The sequence below is a fragment of the Cladophialophora psammophila genome (assembly GCF_000585535.1).
Source record: "Cladophialophora psammophila CBS 110553 chromosome Unknown aczJe-supercont1.12, whole genome shotgun sequence".
Classification (NCBI taxonomy): Eukaryota; Fungi; Ascomycota; class Eurotiomycetes; order Chaetothyriales; family Herpotrichiellaceae; genus Cladophialophora; species Cladophialophora psammophila.
The window spans coordinates 915,762-935,738 of record NW_006912933.1 but is presented as its reverse complement, the minus strand read 5'-3'; the positions used below and the strand labels follow the sequence as shown (position 1 = coordinate 935,738).

At 52.4% G+C, this 19,977-nt stretch overlaps 8 protein-coding genes across 8 annotated transcripts; 4 read left to right on the top strand and 4 right to left on the bottom strand.

Moving 5' to 3' along the window:
* Positions 1 to 454: 454 nt before the first annotated feature.
* A1O5_08023 (ADP-ribosylation factor-like protein 1) lies at positions 455 to 1,189 on the bottom strand (the record flags this gene model as incomplete). Its single annotated transcript, XM_007748608.1, has 5 exons — positions 455 to 589; positions 636 to 864; positions 922 to 968; positions 1,014 to 1,052; positions 1,112 to 1,189. 5 exons carry the CDS (start codon positions 1,187 to 1,189, stop codon positions 455 to 457), a joined length of 528 nt encoding a protein of 175 aa, XP_007746798.1.
* A 583-nt stretch (positions 1,190 to 1,772) lies between these two features.
* On the top strand, positions 1,773 to 4,085 carry A1O5_08022 (uncharacterized protein; the record flags this gene model as incomplete). Its single annotated transcript, XM_007748607.1, has 2 exons — positions 1,773 to 1,834; positions 1,934 to 4,085. The coding sequence occupies 2 exons, from the start codon at positions 1,773 to 1,775 to the stop codon at positions 4,083 to 4,085; spliced, it is 2,214 nt and encodes a 737-aa protein (XP_007746797.1).
* Positions 4,086 to 4,459: 374 nt separating this feature from the next.
* Positions 4,460 to 5,535, bottom strand: A1O5_08021 (uncharacterized protein; the record flags this gene model as incomplete). Its single annotated transcript, XM_007748606.1, has 2 exons — positions 4,460 to 5,122; positions 5,215 to 5,535. 2 exons carry the CDS (start codon positions 5,533 to 5,535, stop codon positions 4,460 to 4,462), a joined length of 984 nt encoding a protein of 327 aa, XP_007746796.1.
* Positions 5,536 to 7,016: 1,481 nt separating this feature from the next.
* Positions 7,017 to 10,541, top strand: A1O5_08020 (uncharacterized protein; the record flags this gene model as incomplete). The annotated part of the gene is made up of 1 exon (XM_007748605.1): positions 7,017 to 10,541. One exon carries the CDS (start codon positions 7,017 to 7,019, stop codon positions 10,539 to 10,541), a length of 3,525 nt encoding a protein of 1,174 aa, XP_007746795.1.
* A 778-nt stretch (positions 10,542 to 11,319) lies between these two features.
* Positions 11,320 to 12,280, bottom strand: A1O5_08019 (oxidoreductase; the record flags this gene model as incomplete). The annotated part of the gene is made up of 2 exons (XM_007748604.1): positions 11,320 to 11,954; positions 12,025 to 12,280. The coding sequence occupies 2 exons, from the start codon at positions 12,278 to 12,280 to the stop codon at positions 11,320 to 11,322; spliced, it is 891 nt and encodes a 296-aa protein (XP_007746794.1).
* Positions 12,281 to 12,804: 524 nt separating this feature from the next.
* Positions 12,805 to 13,593, top strand: A1O5_08018 (uncharacterized protein; the record flags this gene model as incomplete). Its single annotated transcript, XM_007748603.1, has 1 exon — positions 12,805 to 13,593. One exon carries the CDS (start codon positions 12,805 to 12,807, stop codon positions 13,591 to 13,593), a length of 789 nt encoding a protein of 262 aa, XP_007746793.1.
* Positions 13,594 to 14,200: 607 nt separating this feature from the next.
* On the bottom strand, positions 14,201 to 16,117 carry A1O5_08017 (uncharacterized protein; the record flags this gene model as incomplete). Its single annotated transcript, XM_007748602.1, has 2 exons — positions 14,201 to 15,884; positions 15,969 to 16,117. The coding sequence occupies 2 exons, from the start codon at positions 16,115 to 16,117 to the stop codon at positions 14,201 to 14,203; spliced, it is 1,833 nt and encodes a 610-aa protein (XP_007746792.1).
* A 572-nt stretch (positions 16,118 to 16,689) lies between these two features.
* Positions 16,690 to 18,011, top strand: A1O5_08016 (pyruvate dehydrogenase E1 component subunit beta; the record flags this gene model as incomplete). The annotated part of the gene is made up of 4 exons (XM_007748601.1): positions 16,690 to 16,933; positions 16,989 to 16,999; positions 17,089 to 17,492; positions 17,540 to 18,011. 4 exons carry the CDS (start codon positions 16,690 to 16,692, stop codon positions 18,009 to 18,011), a joined length of 1,131 nt encoding a protein of 376 aa, XP_007746791.1.
* Positions 18,012 to 19,977: the final 1,966 nt, after the last annotated feature.

The window sequence follows — 19,977 nt, the reverse complement described above, 5'->3', positions numbered from 1 at the left end:
GAAAGCCTGCTCTAAGGCCTTTCCAGTCAAAAACATGAACCCCCATCCTCGTACAGTCATCTCTAATCCCTGATTTTCACGGTAATTCAATCTGACAGCCGACCTACCTAGATGGGAAGCAAGGTGCTCGGTCGAGGCGCAACAAGCACGGCTCGAGTGGTGCTCTTCGAGGTCCCCCGCACCAAAGGTGTTGCTCGCAGAGCATTTTGGTGTGTGTTTGATCGAGCAGGACTCTTCCTGTTTCATCTGTGGGTTCCAATCCAATCTGGATGTCCAGGGAATTAGGCCGTGTAGTTGAAAACTCTCGTATGGACCAGATGCAGAATGGTGTTGATGTTCTTCGCACGCGCGCCGCATTGATGCATGGGTATATCTTAACAGACATCATGACTCTGATTGCACAGTTTGACTGCAGGGCGTTAGAACGCTCGACGTGTACGTCGAGTTGACAGACTTACGAAAGCCAATCCATGCCCTCGTTGATCCCTTTCCCATCAATCACTGAGCACGCAACAATACTCCAATTCCGGTCTCTCAGCTCGCCCAGTTTCAAAGCTTCAGAGATCTCTCCTGCGCCTTGTGCGCCAGGCTACTAGCCGTCAGCCAAGTTCCAGAAGCCGAGGGAAGATCCGTACCTGATCTTGCTTGTTGGCAAACACCAATAAAGCCGCATCTTTCAATTCATCTTCATTCAGCATCGACCTTAGTTCGTCCGCGGCGATCTCTAATCGTTCAATGTCGGTCGAATCAATGACAAATATCACAGCGGCGGTGTTGGCGTAGTATGATCTCCAGTAAGGCCTTATTGAGGTCTGTCCACCCAAATCCCAGACATCGAAGTTCAGATTGCCGTACTGGACGGACCTAGTAGAGTGGAGTTAGTCTCTCATGCTAGGGATATAATCCTTGTGCAAGACTAACTCGACATTGAATCCAATTGTCGGTATCGTAGTTACCACTTCGCCGATCTGTCTCATTTAGATCAAGGACCAAATCCGTCAACGATGGCGTACCTTGAGTCTGTACAAAAGGGTGGTCTTGCCGGCATTGTCCTTAGTCAACACCTGTCAGCCCATTTTGTCTCTGGTGATAGAAATCTTTAACAACGCACAAGACCAAGAATCAGAATCCTGATATCTTTCTTGCCCCAAATGAGATTGGTGAAGTATTTTGATAGTGAGCCACCCATGTCCGACGATGGAAGACGGTCGGCTTCAACGGGTTAGAGTCGACAACTGGTCACGAAAAGACCATGTCGCTGATTTGATTTCGATGTGGGACTTTGGTAGTTTGTCGAATAGAGCCTGATCAGGACGACGTGCAGACAGTGTCTACTTCTGGCTACTTTTATCTGCCTTCGCTGGAGATCCAATGTCACCTAGATTGTGAAGAAAGGACCAAAAAAAAAAAGAGAAAATAGAAGGACAGAGATGATGTGGTGGGCGAAGCCTCGAGTGTCAAGCCACTGACCGCCGATGATCCGGGGCGGGACTTTCCTGGAACTTTTCTCGCTTCTCTCAACCCGTGCCACCACCTACAAATTGCGGAGTTCAGCCTCTTCCAAACCAGCACAACTTGACTCAGGCCTTTTGCGCCTTCTCATACCACACATTGTACCACCAGGAAAAGGGACCTCACACTCTTCCCGCCCAATCTTGCGCCAGAATGCTACAGTAGACTGCCACCACATCCACGAAGACCGTCACGCCTCTGGTTCAACTCCATCCTGAATCATAAAAAGTTCCAAAGGGGTTGAGGCAGACCATATAAAGATGGTGGGCAAGAAAAGCGGAAAGGCACTCCTGCGGGAGGAAGGCCTGGAAAGAACCGACAAGTAAGTTCTCCTTGTCTTCGAAAGACCTCTTCGGTTTTGCGACAGTCCGCACCCGTCGGCGGCCTCCCCATGGCGATTCAGACTAATGGTTGTTTATAGCAACATGGAGCTGACATCCTGGCCTATGATCCAAGCCATAAATCAAAAAAACTATTACACAGACTATCTCAAACGAGACGAACAAATACTGGCCTTCCGATCGCAGCAGGAGGAAGCCCGCAACAAAATGGTGAAACAAGCCAAAGACAGGGACAGGGCACTCGCACAAGGCAAAACAGTCGGGCCTGATGGGGACATCGAAATGGAGGATGGTGAAGAAGAGGCCGAAGACGAAGCTTCAAGCGGAGCAAAGACGATTGTTATCCACATCGGGTCCCAGAATCTAAGAGTTGGTCTTGCCAACGACGCTCTACCAAAGACCGTTCCCATGGTCATCGCGCGCCGATCGGCTAAATCTGAGAGCGAGGAGGGAGATGGAGAACCAGCGCCTAAAAGAGCCAAATTGGACAATGGCTTACCGCCACCAGAACCAGAGAAGCGTTTTGGCGAGGACTTTGCAAAGAAGTTTTCGGCAATGTCTCAGGATCTCAAAGTCCGGATGAGAATGAACAAGAGAAAGGTGTTGCCGCAGTCCAGAGACATGGTCACCAGCTACAACCGTCGCAATACATACGAAACTATAACGGAGCACAATGACACCATGCGTATTGAGTGGACAGATACCACAGATGGTTTGAGCGGTCCTCCCGAATATATCACCGGCAAAGCCGCTCTGCGGATCCCAGATCAGTCAACGCCGCGGTACAAACTGTTCTGGCCCATTCGATGTGGGTGGATCAACGAGCAAGACTACGACTCGAAACGTTTCTTGTACGATGACATCCGCATCATTATCGAAGACGCCATCAAATCTCAACTTGAACTGAAACTCCGCACCCGGGCAGACTGGAACCAATATAGCTGCGTCATCGTCATCCCCGACTACTACGAGAGAACATACGTAACAAGCCTGCTTGAATTGGCTATAGCAGAGTTCGGGTTTGGACGAGTCTGCTTCATTCAGGAAAGTTTGGCTGCTTCCTTCGGCGCCGGTTTTACGACTTGCTGCATTGTCGACATCGGCGCCCAGAAGACCACGATATCGTGTGTTGAAGACGGAATGGTTATTGACAACTCCCGAGTCAACCTGAAATACGGCGGAAGGGACATCACGGAAACATTTGTTAAAATGATCATTTACAACCACTTCCCATATTCAGAGATCAACTTAAACCGACGATATGATTTTCAGCTGGCAGAAGAGCTGAAGCAAAAGTATTGCACCATGACCGAGGCAGATGTGTCGGTACAATTGTATGACTTTCATTTGCGTGCGCCGGGACAGGACACCAGGAAGTACACATTCAAGATCTACGACGAAGTTGTCCTCGCCCCAATGGGACTTTTCAAACCTCAAATCTTCGATAACAGTGGGAAACTCAATGGTCGTCGTAAACTCGTCGACAAATCCTACGACATCTACGACGGCAAACCAAACGATCCGAGCTCGACCGCGCAAGCAGAGATCCTGACAGCTATTGCTCCGGAAGAAGTTCTCACCTCGACAAACAAGCCTGCCACCAAGGCCAACGGACACACTAATGGCGTTCTCACCAATGGAACAGCGACAAAAGACGAAGCATTCAATAATGACTCCCGCCGTCCATCTTTCAGCAACATAAAGGAAATGGATGCAACACCACAACCATCAGCTGCAAGCTCTCCGGCCCGCAACTTGGCGGACGGCACACCACAACCAGGGGAGGAGAACGAAGGCGGAGCTCCACGTGATGAGAAGCCTCCTGTCCCCGAAGTGGAGGAAGAAGAACCCCTCTCCATTGAACGCCGCGACGACATTCTCCCCATCTACCCTCTCCCTAACGCAATCGTCACCTCCATTACCCACGCAGCTAGAGGCTCCTCCCAGAAGACATCCGATCTCCTCTCTGGCATCATGCTTACGGGTGGCACATCTATGATTCCCGGACTCGGTTCGCATTTGGAAGAGAGTCTAAAGGGGATACTACCCGGCTACAGCAAGGACATTCTGATCGGACGACCACCGAGGGAATTAGACCCGCAAGTTGTGGCGTGGAAGGGCGGCGCGGTCTTTGGCAGGATGAATCGCACCAATGATAGTTGGATCAATGCTTTTTTGTATGAGAGGTTAGGTGAGCGGATTTTGGCGCATAAGCTAATGTGGGCATGGTAATCTATGGCTGGTTGTCCGTTGTCCGACGCCTCTCGTGGTAGTAGCGGTCTCATCTACAGCGACATGTTGGGCTGATCTACCCGTTGGTTGTGAGGACGACGTGTGTATGAACATGTCCCGACTCCTCGCCCTTTGTCTCATGGGAGGCCTCTTTTATGAAAGCGTACGCACTAGAACTTTGGATAACTCGTGGTGGCCATCCTCTTTGATAACTTTGACCAATCCGAGACCGTTTCAATCCGGGCTATTTGTCTCAAATGGGCATAAAGTCCTCTGGGGCTTGTGAAAACCAGTCGAGAACGAAAGCATTACTCGGCCGGCGAAGTCATTTACATGGCCCTACTGTCGAACATGATGCCCAGAATCTTGTGTCCTCAATACTTTTCCTTCAACCAGCCCACCAGCGCCTCCCCAAATTCCTTCGGCTTGTCCAAATGAGCCCAATGTCCCGAATCAACCACGACCTGCTTACAATCCGGAATCAATCCGGCATCGAGACTCATCTGCAGCATCTCTGGTCGGCAGACGTAATCTCGCTTGCCGCCCCAGAACAAAAGCGGGCACTTGATGGGGATGTTCTCGGGGGGGATAGCGGCGACGGCTTTGTCCTGTTCGCCAAAGACCATGGCTCGGTAGTAGTTCAGGGGGGCGTCAAAGCCTCCAGCCTTCATGTCGGCGATCCATTTCTGCTTGCGTTCCTCCGTCGCGTAGGCCATGGTGGGCTGCCTCTTGTCGGCGAGGAGGAAGTTTCTCACGCCGTCGGGCTTGCAGAGCGTCTCGAGCCACGTCTCCGGTTCGCCGTGCGCGGCATCCCAAAAGGCTTCCAGGTGGGAGTCAATTACCTGGGCGCCGTCGTCGCCTGCAAAGAGCTTCCAGTACCAGAAGGTGCCGTAGCCGAAGATTCCTTTGGTGAGTTCGATGGTGGCGTCGAGGTCGAACGGTTGAGGCGCCGGAACCGTGTATGCGACGTTCATGAGGACGAGGCCGCTCACTCGGTCAGCGTGGAAGTTGTAGAAGCGTTGCACGACACCGGCGCCCTAGCGGAGGATTCGTGAGCAACCGGGACACGAACCTGCGGGGGACATGGGGAGGACAGGATAGCAAAGCCCATTCAGCTGGCTAGACTTACCCAGTCATGGCCGACGGGGATGACCTTGTCAAGCCCTTCCTTATCAATGATCTCCTTGAGGTCCTGGCACATCAACTGCATATTGTAGGATTCCTTGTCGGTGGGCTTTGAGGTGCCATTGTAGCCCAAGCAGTCTACGGCAATCACACCATATCCATTAGGGAGCAGATAGTCTCGAATCACTTCCTCATACGTATCAGGCGCATCTGGGAAACCGTGGACCAAGAGCAAAGTTGGACGACCATCCTTTGCTGGGCTGTTATAGTATGTATATGTGAAACCACGGGTGACGTCGAGTGTTTTCTTCTCGAGCTTGTCCATTGTGCCTGTGGTAGTCCCAATTTGGGGTTTCTGATTACTTGGAGAAGAAGGAGGACGGGAAGGAGGATGTCCTGACCACCTTTGAAAAGGACAAGGCTCTTGCCTTATATGCCACGAGCAGCACGAGTCAGAACACGTTCAGGACAGGCATCAGTCAGCACAGCCATGTCCATCTGGTGCCATCACAACAGCTGAGAGGTACCGACAACTGGCTAGAGGTTCTCGGCACGAACGAATCGCTCACATGTCGGCCCCAACGCGCGTAAGAATGCGGTGGTGACCAATCCTTTCGGCGAATCCGGGAATGCGGGGGAAGCTCACGTAGAAAAGGACATGGTCCCTTGCAATAGTTGAGGGCAATGACTCATGAGAAGTACCTAGTAAGCCATGTTGGCCATGTAGCGACAGCTGGGCTAGAAATTCTCGGCTGTAGTCGGACCAAATTGAACCGACCACGATTTCCGGGTCGATGCCTTACCCCGCCGCTTTCATGGACTGGGAGCCCAACTCTGCCAAAATCAAGCCCGGCTCAACTTCGGCTCAGCCTTGCCTCCCAGGCTGCCCAGGACACCACTCCCTGGAGCACCTCGGTCTGCCCCTGGACGACCATATGTTATTGCAACACACATTGCCAATGTTTGACTGGCGATTGCGGTGTCTGACAGCCATGGGCAGACGCGCGCAGGACGGTGCTTCGTGAGGGAAATGCCTCTGCGTTCAAAGAACTCCGAGCACACCAGCAACTGGTTGGGAAGGTCGAGGAGGTTGACGAATGGCTGGTCATTATAGCCGAACACTTTACTGTGCTCCACTCCAATCTTCAATTGACGTGTCATTGTCTTCTTGAGACCACCACGATGAACAATATCGAAACAACCAAGGCGGAGGTAGCCATAAATCACCTTTTCACAAGTCTTGGTGGATGGCAGCCACTTCGGCAACTCAGTACAAAGCTCACAGAGCTGCTCCAGATGCCAGAAGACATTTTCAACAATATACTGTTTCACAAATGGTAAGGTGGGAGGATGCCACCCAATTTTGGGAATGAGGGAGTTGGGGATCTTATCGTCTTTGAAGCATGATTGTATGCTTTGATGGCGCTGCGTATCGCGTAGACAGGAGGCGACGATGCACAAGGAAAGACCTTTTCCCAGAGAGAATTCCCTTAACAGATTCGAGAATGAACCAAACATGACCTTGGGGTGTCTGCTCGTCTGGCGAAGCTGCGAGGCTGCAAGGCTGCAAGGAGGCTGGTACCCGGCACGTGATCTTCACTCTCTTCTTGTCTCCGATTGGCGGCTGTTGGCAACGCAACTCCAACCAAACTCTTCGGAGTATATGCGGAGTATAATATTTTCCCTCCGTCGATACTCGTCGAAGTTGAGAATTGAAACCCCTTTTGCTTTAGCTTGTCCACCGACATTATTGAGATTCTTCTCATCGGACACATGTTGCCAAGATGAAGGAGTCAAGTCTCCGTCATGTGGGCTCGGTGTGCACGGGTACGCACTCGCTGTCCTCATCCTTCTAACGGAACATTTTCTAACATACCTCCCAACCAGAACCCAAAGCCGCGCGGTTTGCAATACATTGCCCACCGGAATCATGATATCCCCTCGCTTCTGTCTATCCCTCCTGATGGGATAGCCTCTCGAGCCTATGTACGACCTACGAAAGCCATATGTATCCGGACACGACCGAAACGCCTTCCTCCTGTCGGCTTCCTTCACCTTGGTTCCGAGACTGCCCACGATGCCTCGTGTCCATTGGCGTCATCCTGGAGGGGCAATGCTGGCGATGATGGAGACCTCCCTGACGCGCCTGGCCTCTCGGCAACGCCCGACACGTCTAGCACAGCGCAGGGGGAGAAAAATGTCAAGGCACGAAAACCATTTCGCATCGGCATTTCGAGAGCCAATCTCGATTCCGCCCTAGAGACAATGAGGCTGGCTCGTGCGCACGGGCTCACGCTCGACGAAGTTAAGCTCCAACCTTCCCCGGGACAGCCAGACTGTTCAAGCCATGCTGTTCCGTTGAAGAACGATGAAGCACTCGCCGCTAGAATGAAGATCGGGCTTGAGATGGCCAGGCAAGAGGAGAAGATGAAGGAAACTCTTCGCTTGAGGCAGACATTACCTCTGATGGCTGAAGGAACACAGCGGGCGCTTCTGAAACTGATCAACGACAATGATATCGTGATCGTCCTAGCCAAAACTGGCTCTGGAAAGACCACGCAAGTCCCTCAGATTATACTCGATGACAACATCGTGTCTGGAGAAGGTCCATGTACAAGCATTGTTTGTACGCAGCCACGACGGATTGCAACGACCTCTGTGGCGCACAGGGTGGCTCAAGAACGCCATGATACCATGAGAAACAGCGTCGGTTATCATATTCGCAACGAGAACTGGTCACCAATTCCGCACGGTAGCATAACTTATTGTACTACAGGGATCCTCCTCAATCGGCTGATAGCCAATCCACAAGCTACGTTGTCGTCCCATTCGCACATCATTGTTGACGAGGTCCACGAACGCGATATTCAAATTGATCTTGTCCTATCGCTCCTTCGGAGGACTATTCGAGCTAGGAAAGCGGCACACAAGAGCTTCCCCAAGATTATCCTCATGAGTGCTACCATTGACCCGACTACGTTTCTCAATTATTTCAAAGAGCCGGCAGACGACGGTACTGTTCTCACAGCCAAATGCCTCGATGTAGAAGGAAGGCGTGCTCATGTCGAAACCCACTATCTGGCAGATATTCTTTCGGAATTGTCTCAAGGAGCCGACATACACCCCTCGATGCGCCAGTTGATTCAGGGAGGTCACCATCAGTCCAGTGCACGCCATATTGAACATGAGATGCAATTTTCTGCCAAGCAAAAAAAGTTGGCATCGTCACATTCAAATGCATGGGGCGAGAACGAGAATTCGCCGCTGTCGAGTGCTGTAGATGAAGCCGACATTGCTGAACTTACAGGCCCAATGCGCGTCGGCCTCACTGTCTCAGTAATAGCGCATATTGCACACACCAAGCCGGATGGCGATGTACTGGTGTTCTTTCCCGGGTCCACGGATATGGAAAAGGTTGAGCTTCTCTTGACCAGTGGCCGTTTCGACAGTTTAGGTCTTGATTTCCGGGATTCGAATAGGTTTCGGCTGTTCAAGCTTCACTCTCTGCGCCGGGAAACGAACGACCAAGTCTTTGAACCTGTTCCCGAGGGTTGTCGGAGGATCATCCTGACAACGAACATTGCTGAAACTTCAGTCACACTTCCAGATGTCGTCTATGTCGTCGACACCGGCAAGGAACGAAACAGCCTCTTTGACCCTTCGACGCTTGCGAGGAGTCTGCCTTACGCTTGGATCAGCAAGACCAGCTCAATTCAAAGACGTGGACGCGCTGGGCGGGTTCGAAACGGTCATTACTATGCTCTGTTTTCAAGGGAACGGCATGACTCACTTCGACCAATGCAACGTCCTAAGATTGAGCAGTCCGATCTCGCGGATCTGGCACTGCAATTCAAGGCTTTCCCTCATCACGTTGATGTCGAAGGTCTTCTTCTCGAAACAATAGACCCGCCCACCTCTGAATCCATCGCAAGCGCGATCAGACAGTTGCAAAGTCTGGGCGCATTGACGGAAAGCGGAGATATCACAGGCCTAGGCCGATTACTGTGGCGATTGGGGGTTCATCCAGCGCTGGGGAAGGGCATTTTACTGGGTTCTTTGTTTGGATGTCTTGAGCCCATGCTGATTATTGCCTGTCACGATCCTGCAGCTCCTCTGGTGTCGACTTTAGAACTGAGTATCGACAAACTCAGAGCCGTGAAACAGCAGTATCTCCCCGAGTCCGAAAGTGACTTTGCTTGGATCGTGGGGGCTTTCAGAGAGTACCATGCAGCCAATTTGGCCGGTGATGAAAATCTGATGGAGGAGTTACGAGAAACAAAGCATATTCGACACCGTGCCTATCTGGATATGATGACAACGAGCAAAGAACTTTACGATATTTTGGTGGAAGTTGGATTCCTTCCGGCTCTGCGGCCCGGGCAAACCATTTTCGAATCGCTTCCTGACTATTTTAATGCCAACAGTAACAATATGGTTCTAGTTAAAGCGCTGCTTATCAACTCTGTCAGCGCCGAACTAGCTGCCTGGCGAGGAACGACACCTTCCGGAGGACGTAAATATGGATGGTCAACCAACAGCCGCGATCTCAGAGGCATGATTTCGAAGCATGGGGTCAATGAAGCGAACACTCGGGGAGAGCGACGTAAAAAGAAACGATACCGCAGCCATGGTCGCTTGATGGCATACACGTGGAAGCAAAGGGCGCTAGATGGACCTGATGATATCGTGTGGCTTGAACAGGCATCCATGGTGACGCCGCTCATGGCAATATTATTCTGTCGGAGTCTTAGCCTGCAGAGAGACCGGGTCTTGGAGCTCAACGATTGGCTCCGACTACGAGTCTCAGCGCCTGACGATGTTCCGTTGGACATTTCTGATCAGACGGCGGCCATTCTGATGGAACTGAGGAAAACAATTGATCGGTTCGTGAATCTCGCATGGTTAGAGCTTGAAAAGTTGACCAACAATCCTCGAGCGTTCAGATCGCCACATCCTTCTGACAATCAGGGACAAGGAACAACAACACCAAGTAGCTTAGGTCTCGGATTGAGAGACGTCATGGTTGGAGCAGTCGTGAAAATGTTAGATGCCGATGAGGCGCACTGGAAGGAATGGCGAGAACGGCGCCGCGCTGAGATTGCCTCGGACGTCGAACGGGAAAGGAAAGAGCAGGAAGGGGCAGCAGAGGCCGTCGTTGGGGAGGAGCGACAAGAAGCAGAGCGACACGAAGACGTCGAAGCTGCTGAGCAGGACGAGATTGACTCAGATGCCTCTGAAGAAGAAGATGCTGATATTGAGCCGGCTCTTGACGAGGGCGACCGGGGGAATGAAGCCGGTGGTGAACCAAGATACGAGAAGACAACAGCATAAACAGATGCGGTTCGGCTATTGATATGCAATGAGGATCATCCTTTTTGGGGGGTTGTATATACTCTGTACTAAAACCGGCTTAGACCATTTGTGTATATAAAACAACGGTGAACAGCATTTCACCATGGCAACACAGGAAGAATACAAGTATACCTCCCTAGATCGTGGACGGGAAGGGGCAAAAATGGACTTCCCAGTAGTGTGGCGGGAGCAGAGCATGGGCGGCACTCCGCAGCTCTCATAGAAGATTCGGAAGGTTGTAGGTTGTAGCCTTCTTCTCCAAGTGATGACTAGGGTATCGACACGCTTCAACGACTCCCGAATCTTTCTGTGGCTACTGAACAGCGGCTGCGGCTCTCCTCATCTGCGGATGATATCTGCCCCTGTGTCCACCGCCCTAGTCGGTGCTCTTTTCGATTCCAACGGGCCGCAGAAGAGCGTGGTGGGCACTTCTGCGATTCCATGACCGCTCTCGAGAGCCAAACACGACGATCCCAGGACCGGTGCGCAGGTGCCAAACTTCGCTTCTGTTTTCACAGTGCTGGGATGGCTTGCAGTGAAAGTAGCTGACACGCTTGACGGTGATCTTCATGTCTTGCTTCCGGATTGGCCCTCCCAATGGGCCAGGAAGTCTGTGAAGGCGGTGCCTATGGCTTTGAGGGCTTGACCCCAGGCAGTAAGATTGGGAACTTGGCAGGGGAGCAGACGAGTGTCCTTGCTCATCGGAGTTTGTAATCTCAGACTCGAGTACACCAGCCTGGAACAATGGTTCCCGAATTCAAGTCTCCTTCCGCTTTAGCTTCCGGAGTTGGAACAGCCAGGTCATATACCGGTCGAAGAAGCCCGTCCAGGTATAGCCACCCGAGAGGAAGTACACCAGCCAGCTTCTATTCCCTTCCCAGATCCAGTTCCTCCTGCCATCCCTCAACAGCCACCTCCAAGGCCGCGGGCCAGCGCCAGGAAGAACCTGTTCGACGATACTTTCAGCATACGCTGTGGTGGGCATGGCTCCCTCCTGCGAATGGCCTTGGCGTCTCAGGTAGTTCTCCTCGAGAGGGGCATATAGGCTTTCCTCGGGCAAGACGCGCTTGACATGAGAGGAGATGCGCGACTTGACGCCGCCAGTGACAATTGTGATGACCTTGACATTGAATGGGGCGAGCTCAACGCGCAGGGTGTTGGCATAGGCGTGCAATGCCGCTTTCGTGGCATTGTACACACTGCCAAACACATAGGGGATGACAGCGGCCAGGCTCCCGATCATGACAATGGTGCCGTGAGCTTTGATAAGAAGAGGTGAGAAAACCTGGCACATGCGCATGACGGCGAAGAGGTTGACATCGAAGATCTTCTTGGCTTCATCGACGTTGACGTCCAGAGCGGGCATCACGTACGACACGCCAGCATTGTTGACTGTGCACGACTCGTCGTCAGTTCAACCGTATATAGCCAGGGTTATTGTCAACTCTCAAAATCTACTCACCCAGATAGTCAAGGCCATGGCCATGGGTCAACTGCTCAACAGTCTTGAAACAGGTGAGGATTGACACGTCGTCGTCGACCACCAAGGCCAGAGTCTCGATCCCTTTCTGCGACAAATCCTCGATTCGACCAGTTGTTCGAGCTGTGGCAAAGACCCGGAGCCCTCGAGCATGGAAGGCAAGAGCAAGAGCGTGGCCGATTCCACCAGGACTGCAGCCGGTGATGAGGACTGACTTGCGGTGGTCGGTGGTCGCCATGACCGGAGGTGGTGAGAATATGTATTGGCAGAAGCTGTGGTGGAGAGGCCTTGAGAGGCCTGGTGAGCCGAGTCGCCTGCGTCTCTCTGCCCCGCATTTGGGGGCTGTTGTGAGATACTTCCACCACTTGCACGTCTCGCAGATGACAGCCAGCTCGCAACCCAAGCGTCTGAGTAGCGTACGGAGCGAGGCCAAAGATGGAGATCTACAGGGACAAGCACCGAAATGAAGCCTCGCCAGCTGTTGGTTGACTTGACGCCCCCCCTGATGTCCGCAGCTCAGGTCATAAGCACGCCCACCCTTCTTCCTGCGCCTGCTCCTTCAGCTCCTTCCCCTCTACATCCCTCAATGGTCTCAAGGTAAAAGGCTCGCTCACTCGTTGCGCTGACTGTGGTCTAGACTCTCCTCTGCTGAGAAATTGAACGTCACTCAAGCATTGAAACACTCATTGATCTGCCTCAGCCTGACGACTCCCGGATATATATATATATATACCTTCATCCCAATCCTCACACTCGACCGTCATGTCCACAGAAGTGAGAACCACTGCCTCCCCCGACCAGAAATGGCTCGACAGCTTCATCTCTCTGCTCTCTCGCTCCTACCTGACCACCCCTCTCACGACAGCCTTCATCACAGAGATCGACAACACCAGTCCAACCGCAGACGTCTCTCAGGTGATGACCCCCGAGCGTCTCACCAAGCACTTCACGTTGGGCATCACGGCGGCCGCAAAGTCCAACATTGTCCTCATTGAATCAGGCGACTTCACCGCCGCAGCGCTCTTTGAACCCCCCGATTTCTGCGGCATTCCCCCCTCGCAGGCCCGCCGTAATCCCGGGCCTATACTGCAAGAATGGCGGAGCACCGCGCGCAAGTTGAAGGCGAAATACCTCTCCATCCCCGACCAAGGGGAACACAGTTACGACCAGCCTGCTGCGCCCTCCCAGTCCTCGGGGGCGCCCTCCGAGGACCCTTACCCGGCGGACTTCAACAAGGACATTGATTTCGAAACTCGCCCCTTCTACCACCTGGCCATGATTGCGAGAGACCCCGACGCTCCACCCGACAAGAGCAGGAAGGCATTCAAGGCCTGTATGGACTACTTTTTGAACAAGGCGAGGGACGAAGATGTGCCGGTCTGGTTGGAGACGGCCAGCGAAGGCGCCATGAAAGAGTACGAGGGCATGGGGTTCAGGGTGTGTGAGCAGGTGGTCATTGGGAAGGGGAGAGTTAATGAGAAAGGTTGGCCGACGGAAGGCGGCAAGGGGGTAGTGACCTGGGCGATGATTTGGGATGAGCACTTGAATTGAGTTGGAATCGAGTTGGAATCGAAATGAGCAGATTCGCTGAGGTGTTCAGCATCTGTGTAGATAAATTGGGTTATGATGAAGCTGAAATGATATGATTTATCCTGGCACATTTACCTTTCAACCTTATGGAGGTGTGCCCAAAGATGGTCTATATTTGCGTTGATGGGGCGCGACGAGGATCCCATCAGGACAATCGACACCCTTTCGAGGCGGACTCCAGGCACGGCCCCGATGATATCTTCCGCAAATGACAAACAGCTCGAGGTAGAGATATGACCATATCTCCCTCCAGTTCTTCCTTCCTGCTCATCCTGCGCAGGGCAGTAGAGACTAGGTTGTGACAAGGCTGAACACAACTTGAATAGAAGCAGATCAAGGCATGTGTGCCTGGTTTCTTCCTCGGTGTCAGGGGTGGAATGGGTGCCAAGCAAGAGCTGCTTTTCCACTTATCAACGACGACGGCCTGGTCGCGTGCCACGGAGCTTTGGATGTTCGCCGAAGATTCATTCACCTCTGTGTCACGCTAGGGAGAGGGCAAAGAGTTTCTTTGTTCTCTTGTGGATTATATGTAGCCGACTCTTTCGTTCATCCCAGGAGGCACAGCCTCTCACACCTTGCAATTGACCTTCCAATTCTCCGCGACCCACTTGGCGATCAAGGTCGTCAGATTGTCTCCGGGCATATACTGGTCCACGTCGTCGTCCGAGTATTCGAGCCCCAGGAACCTAAAGGCTAAGATGACCCATGGCTCGATGAATTCATTAAAGACGACGTCCACGACAACATCTTGGTCTTTGTCGAGGTTTATGCTGTTTGGTTGCGGGTTGATGGTTGACTGGATACAGTTGGGGACGACGTAGAAGGATATCGGGGAATGGATCGTATCATCTCCATCGTTACCCAAGTCGTCGTGCGTGGTGTAGCCCGGCGTCAGACTGTTGCGACCATCATCCGAGAGAGAGATTTGCGAGTGGCCATTTTTGTCATCAGATGAGATGATGTCTTCTTTCACACCAATTTGTTCGGGAGGGGCCATTTTCCACATGGCATATGATTGATCGACATTCTCAAAAATTGGCCCCCCGCGGTTCAGCATATTGATGAGATGTTTGGCTTTAGTGTAAGGCACGTCCTTGATATAGTGGAATCCGCTTGTAAACGGACTGATAATATAGGTCGAATCCTTGGTAAATGGTCCTTGGAAGATGTCAAATCGGATTGCTCCAGTGTTCGATATGACGAGGCGGGGCCTATCGACCCGTCTGGTGTCGCTTACAATGCCGGGAAACACCTCTTGCTCCAGCCACGAGTAGATGCTATTGTTGCTTGGATAAGGCGCTCGACTCATCCACAGATCCTTTGGAGCACAGCCAAAGGTTCTATCCAGATCGAGGGCCTCGCGAGCTTCCCCGATTGCTTCCGTAATGTTTCGGCCGCGCTCGGAATGGAATGTCGATTCATTATGACCAGAATGGTGGTACAATGAGTATAAATTGTTATCGATGTATCTTCTGAAGAACGTGGGATTTGCGCTTGCGGAACGGCTGGTATTTGTAGAGAGACCGTCGATCGACTGAAAGCCAATAGTCTCCATAAAGCGACCGCTGGCAAGGCCGTAGGAGCCGGTGTCAAACTTGCGGTAGTCCCGGATATGGTAGTGGCCGCCGAAGAATTGGATGGGAGTATCCCAATGGACTGAACGAATGGCCCTGTAAACGATTTCGAATTCCTCTGATCGTACAGCGGCGTGGCCAATGATCACGAACAGGTCAACTTCTCGATCGCGGATTGCGTCCTGAAACCAAGCTTCTCGAACTGTCTTCTCGACTCGCTGGACCACGGTATTGTTGTAATTTCCGTTGAAATCGTAGAGGAACCCGAAGCTCACGATACGAATGCCTTGATTCTTCGTGGTGAATTTTTTGTACCTGGGGGCAAGGGGGACCAGTTCCCCGGTATTTGGGTCAAGGATGTCGAGATTGGAAGCAAGGTAACTGCTGGCATAGGCCGGGACAGTGATCAGATATTCATTTTCGGACGAATTCTGTTGGTAGAGCTCGTGATTGCCCGAGCAGATGATGTCCATGTGCTGCTCGCGAAAGATGTCGAACGTGAACAGCCCTTTGGGCTCCGATGCGTCATAGAGACCATTGCCCTCGATACGATCTCCCGTATCGACAATCAACAGGTCTCGGCCTTCTGCTTCGAGTTTCTCTCTTAGTCGTGCCGCGAAGTCGACGTAGTCTCCCCAGTCTGCGCTGAAAGACGGCTCGAGTAAGTGGCCGGCGTGCCTAGGGAGAGGCTGTTAGCTTGTAACACAAATGCCACAGCACTAGCGATAGCTTCCAAGAAGCAACCCAGTATTGGTAACCTACCAGCCGTGGGTGTCCGTGGTGTGTAAGAAGTTTAGCTGCCCGAAGCGGAGGTCTCTGAGTGGAGATGCATATGCTTCGGGGGCTGATGGTTGCTTTGAGAGGGTGGACTCTATGAGGAGGGCTAAAGTCACGGTGGCAAAGACGAACATCTTGGAGACATTTGAACCCAAGAATCGGGTCCCCTGAATGAATACTTTGCACGAAACGAGGCCTCGCAGCGTTGTCTCTGGGCCAGGGGGTGCCGGATCTCGAAGAAATGGCGTAATGATAAGTATATTATAGTTCAACGAGACTCTGATGTTCCAAGATCGATCCCACAAAGTGCCATATGATTACTCGATAACAATGGCGGCAATACCCCCTATCATTTTACGACCCTTTTGGCGGATGTAAGGTCCCAGAAGGTCCTCAACTTGGGCGTGAAAACACAATCATGCCAAACATGCCAAGACCAGCAATGGAGCTAGGCCTCGTTCGGCTCGAGCGAGCTGACCTGCAACGGGCAAAACGGGCAACTGGCGAACCCCTTCCTGCGCTTCCCCTTCCCTTTGGTGATGAAGCTTCCGTGTTGGGCACCCCAATCAATCCCGAGCTCCGTATTGCAGTCCGGCCTCAACTTTCAACAACTTTTTTCTTCGCCTTTGGTCTCTTAAAGCCGTTCATTCTGAAACGGACGCAAAAACACGTCGCTCTTGCCCGCCTCACCTCTTGCCTGCTCACCATGTCAGCAACCAAGCTCTTCACGAGCGCCTCAAGGCTGCTTTCACAGCGATCTGCCCTTCCTTCCTCAATACGTCCTTCTTTCCGTAGAGTCGCACCTATATCGCTTCCTGCGATCCGAGGATATGCTTCCGGTTCACAGCAGACCTTCACGGTCCGCGACGCACTTAATGAAGCATTGGCAGAGGAGCTTGAGCAAGATGAGAAAGTGTTCATATTAGGAGAGGAGGTAGCCCAATACAATGGTGAGCTTCATGCCATCTGGAAACGAGGGTTCAATGCTGACCAGCTGTCTTCCAGGTGCATATAAAGTAAGGCACTCCAGAGGCCTGAAGCAGTTGCGGGGATTTGAAGACCTCGTCTGTCCTGCTTCACTTCTCCGATGCTAACTATATCCCAGGTCACCAAGGGACTCCTCGACCGCTTCGGCCCTAAACGAGTCATCGACACGCCAATTACAGAATCGGGTTTCTGTGGTCTAGCCGTGGGTGCAGCTCTCGCCGGCCTGCATCCTGTCTGCGAGTTCATGACGTTCAATTTCGCTATGCAGGCGATTGACCAGATCATTAACTCTGCGGCAAAGACCCACTACATGTCTGGCGGTATCCAGCCCTGTCCGATTGTTTTCCGCGGCCCTAACGGTTTCGCCGCTGGAGTCGCTGCTCAACACTCACAAGATTACTCAGCGTGGTACGGAAGCATCCCTGGTCTGAAAGTGGTCGCCCCATGGAGTGCGGAGGACGCAAAGGGACTGTTGAAAGCCGCTATCCGAGACCCCAACCCCGTGGTTGTCCTTGAGAACGAGTGAGTGCAAGATTACCATGAAAAGAAGGGCATGCTGACCTGTGTAGACTGCTATACGGCCAGGCTTTCCCGATGAGCGCAGAGGCTCAAAAGAGCGACTTCGTCCTCCCCTTTGGCAAGGCAAAGATTGAACGACCAGGCAAGGACTTGACCATTGTCACCCTTTCACGTTGTGTGGGTCTGTCACTCGACGCGGCAGAACAGCTGAAAAAGAACTATGGCGTTGAAGCCGAGGTCATCAACTTGCGTTCAATCAAACCAATGGATGTGGAGGCTATCATCAAATCAGTCAAGAAGACAGGTGTGCTCATGGCGGTCGAATCCGGGTTCCCTGCCTTTGGAGTCGGTGCAGAGATCCTTGCCCTAGCTGTCGAATATGGGTTCGACTATCTTCAGGCACCACCGGTTCGTGTTACTGGTGCGGAGGTACCCACCCCCTACGCGCAGAAATTGGAAGAGATGAGCTTCCCTCAAGTCGATACCATCACAAACTATGCAGCGAAGCTACTCAAGGTGTGACTTGGATTGGAGTGGGGATTGTTTTCAAGCCAAAAGCATTTCTGAATATATGTATTAGCGCCAGCGTCTTGTTCGTGTCAGGTGGAAATAGGGGCTGCATCCAGTGGAATCCGGGTCCCATGATGCATCGGGTGGCTGCTACATGGCCACGAGGGATTGTAAGATTCAGCTTCACATAGTTTACGAGTCGGCGAAAATAATGGCCATTGTTTGACACGGCATCTCCGTGGTTCGCAAGCTGAAGCTGCCGGGTTATAGGCTCCAGGCGGTCTTCAAGCACTGTCGCAAGTTCGTCGCGCCTGGGTCACATTGGGCTGGTTGGTTTAGAGCCACCCCTCTTCGTATCGTCCTGAATGCGGGATGCACTTCCTGGCCATGGAGCGCATTACTGCCTCGCCTTTGGATAGTCTGTCCCCCAGAGTGAGGCCGGGAGCGCGCACGATCCAGGCTTATCTGCCTGTCTCCCAGCGATCTCGCCTAAGCGATGAATGACAAACTCCCTGCAGTATGACCCCAGGCCGTTGCCCTGCTGCCCGGTTTGGGCTTGCGGATCCCCCAGCTTTGGTGGAAGTTGAACTCCTCCAGCGGATTTGCCACCTGTGGACACACTTTTCGAGAGGACCAAGACACAGTCCGATCACAAGGTGCCGATAGTAGATATTTGACGTGACCCTCGGGAGGGGTGACAGCAGGAAATCATCATCCGGGTTCCTGAAACGGTCGGTTGCGAACCCAGCAGCTCGGGTCCTCAGGTGTCGGTACCATGTCGCCAGAGGGATGTGGCGGCCACATGGCGAGTTGCCATGTCGATGCGGCCTGGATGCGAAGTTGACATCCAATACAGAACCACGAAGAGGTGGTCTGATGTCGTCTGGGGTGTTGACGAGGCTGTTTCTTGACCGAAGCAGTGGATGGGCTTGGATGGGCTTTTGTTAGCCATTGGAGTCTGGACCGCAGGCAATTCTCTGCTACTTCCTCACATTCTCTCACTTTCGTGTTTCTCACTTGCACTCCATCACGCCACCAAAACAGCCACCTTGCATACCTCGTACACAACCCGGTGCTCTGCTTGCTCACAACGACTTACTCGCATGCACTCGTCGAGCCTTTACTCCTTTTCCATGCGTCTAACGCGCTCATAATTACCCCATTTGATCAGAGAACGGGCCCGAACCATTGCCCTTGCTCGATCGTCGAGCTGAATCAATCAGTAATACAAACGTCTCAGCTCAATCGCTCCCGCTCGGGCTTGTTCCATTCCTCACCTTCTTGACGAGTTCCTCAAGTCCCGGCTTCCATTGGAGAGAAAGAGAGGGAGACTGAGACGGAGAGGAGGTAGGGAAGAAATCATGAAAGACTGTCTGGTCCTTGCTTACACGTCCTGTCTGAGCACCGGCTCCGATCACATTTCGAAAGCCAGAACTACAATCTTCCTGGTCAGCCTTGGTTGAATCTCAGCATTTGATGCTGCGATTGGCTTCTGCTTCTACCATCCGCTGGTCCATTGACCTTATTCGAGATTGGCGACCTCGTGGCGATCCCATCCCGATTATGGTTATGGGTCCTGCACCCATCCGTCATCCATCCCGGATCCACGCACATCTGCCAGGACCACCGCGTGGTTGGCAATTCCTTAAACTCTTCTCTTTCCAGTACCGGCGCACCAGCTCCGTCATACTGCACCAGGACCAAAACATCTGCCCAGGAACTGACATGGACAAGCTATTTTGACATGCCCAGTCCGATGGTTTAGCGTCCCCACCCATGGTCTGCCCCAACCACAGACTAAAAAAAAGTCAAATACATTGATGCGAAATCCCTTCAACAATTCATATGCGATGTCGAGAAGTCGTGAGCAAACAGGACCAGAGGAATATCCCTGAAGCTAAAGCCCTTCGTGTGGTTCTTGTGGTTCATCCCTAGGACGGTTTCAATCTTCCAGGCACTCTTCATTGGCCCAAGTCAC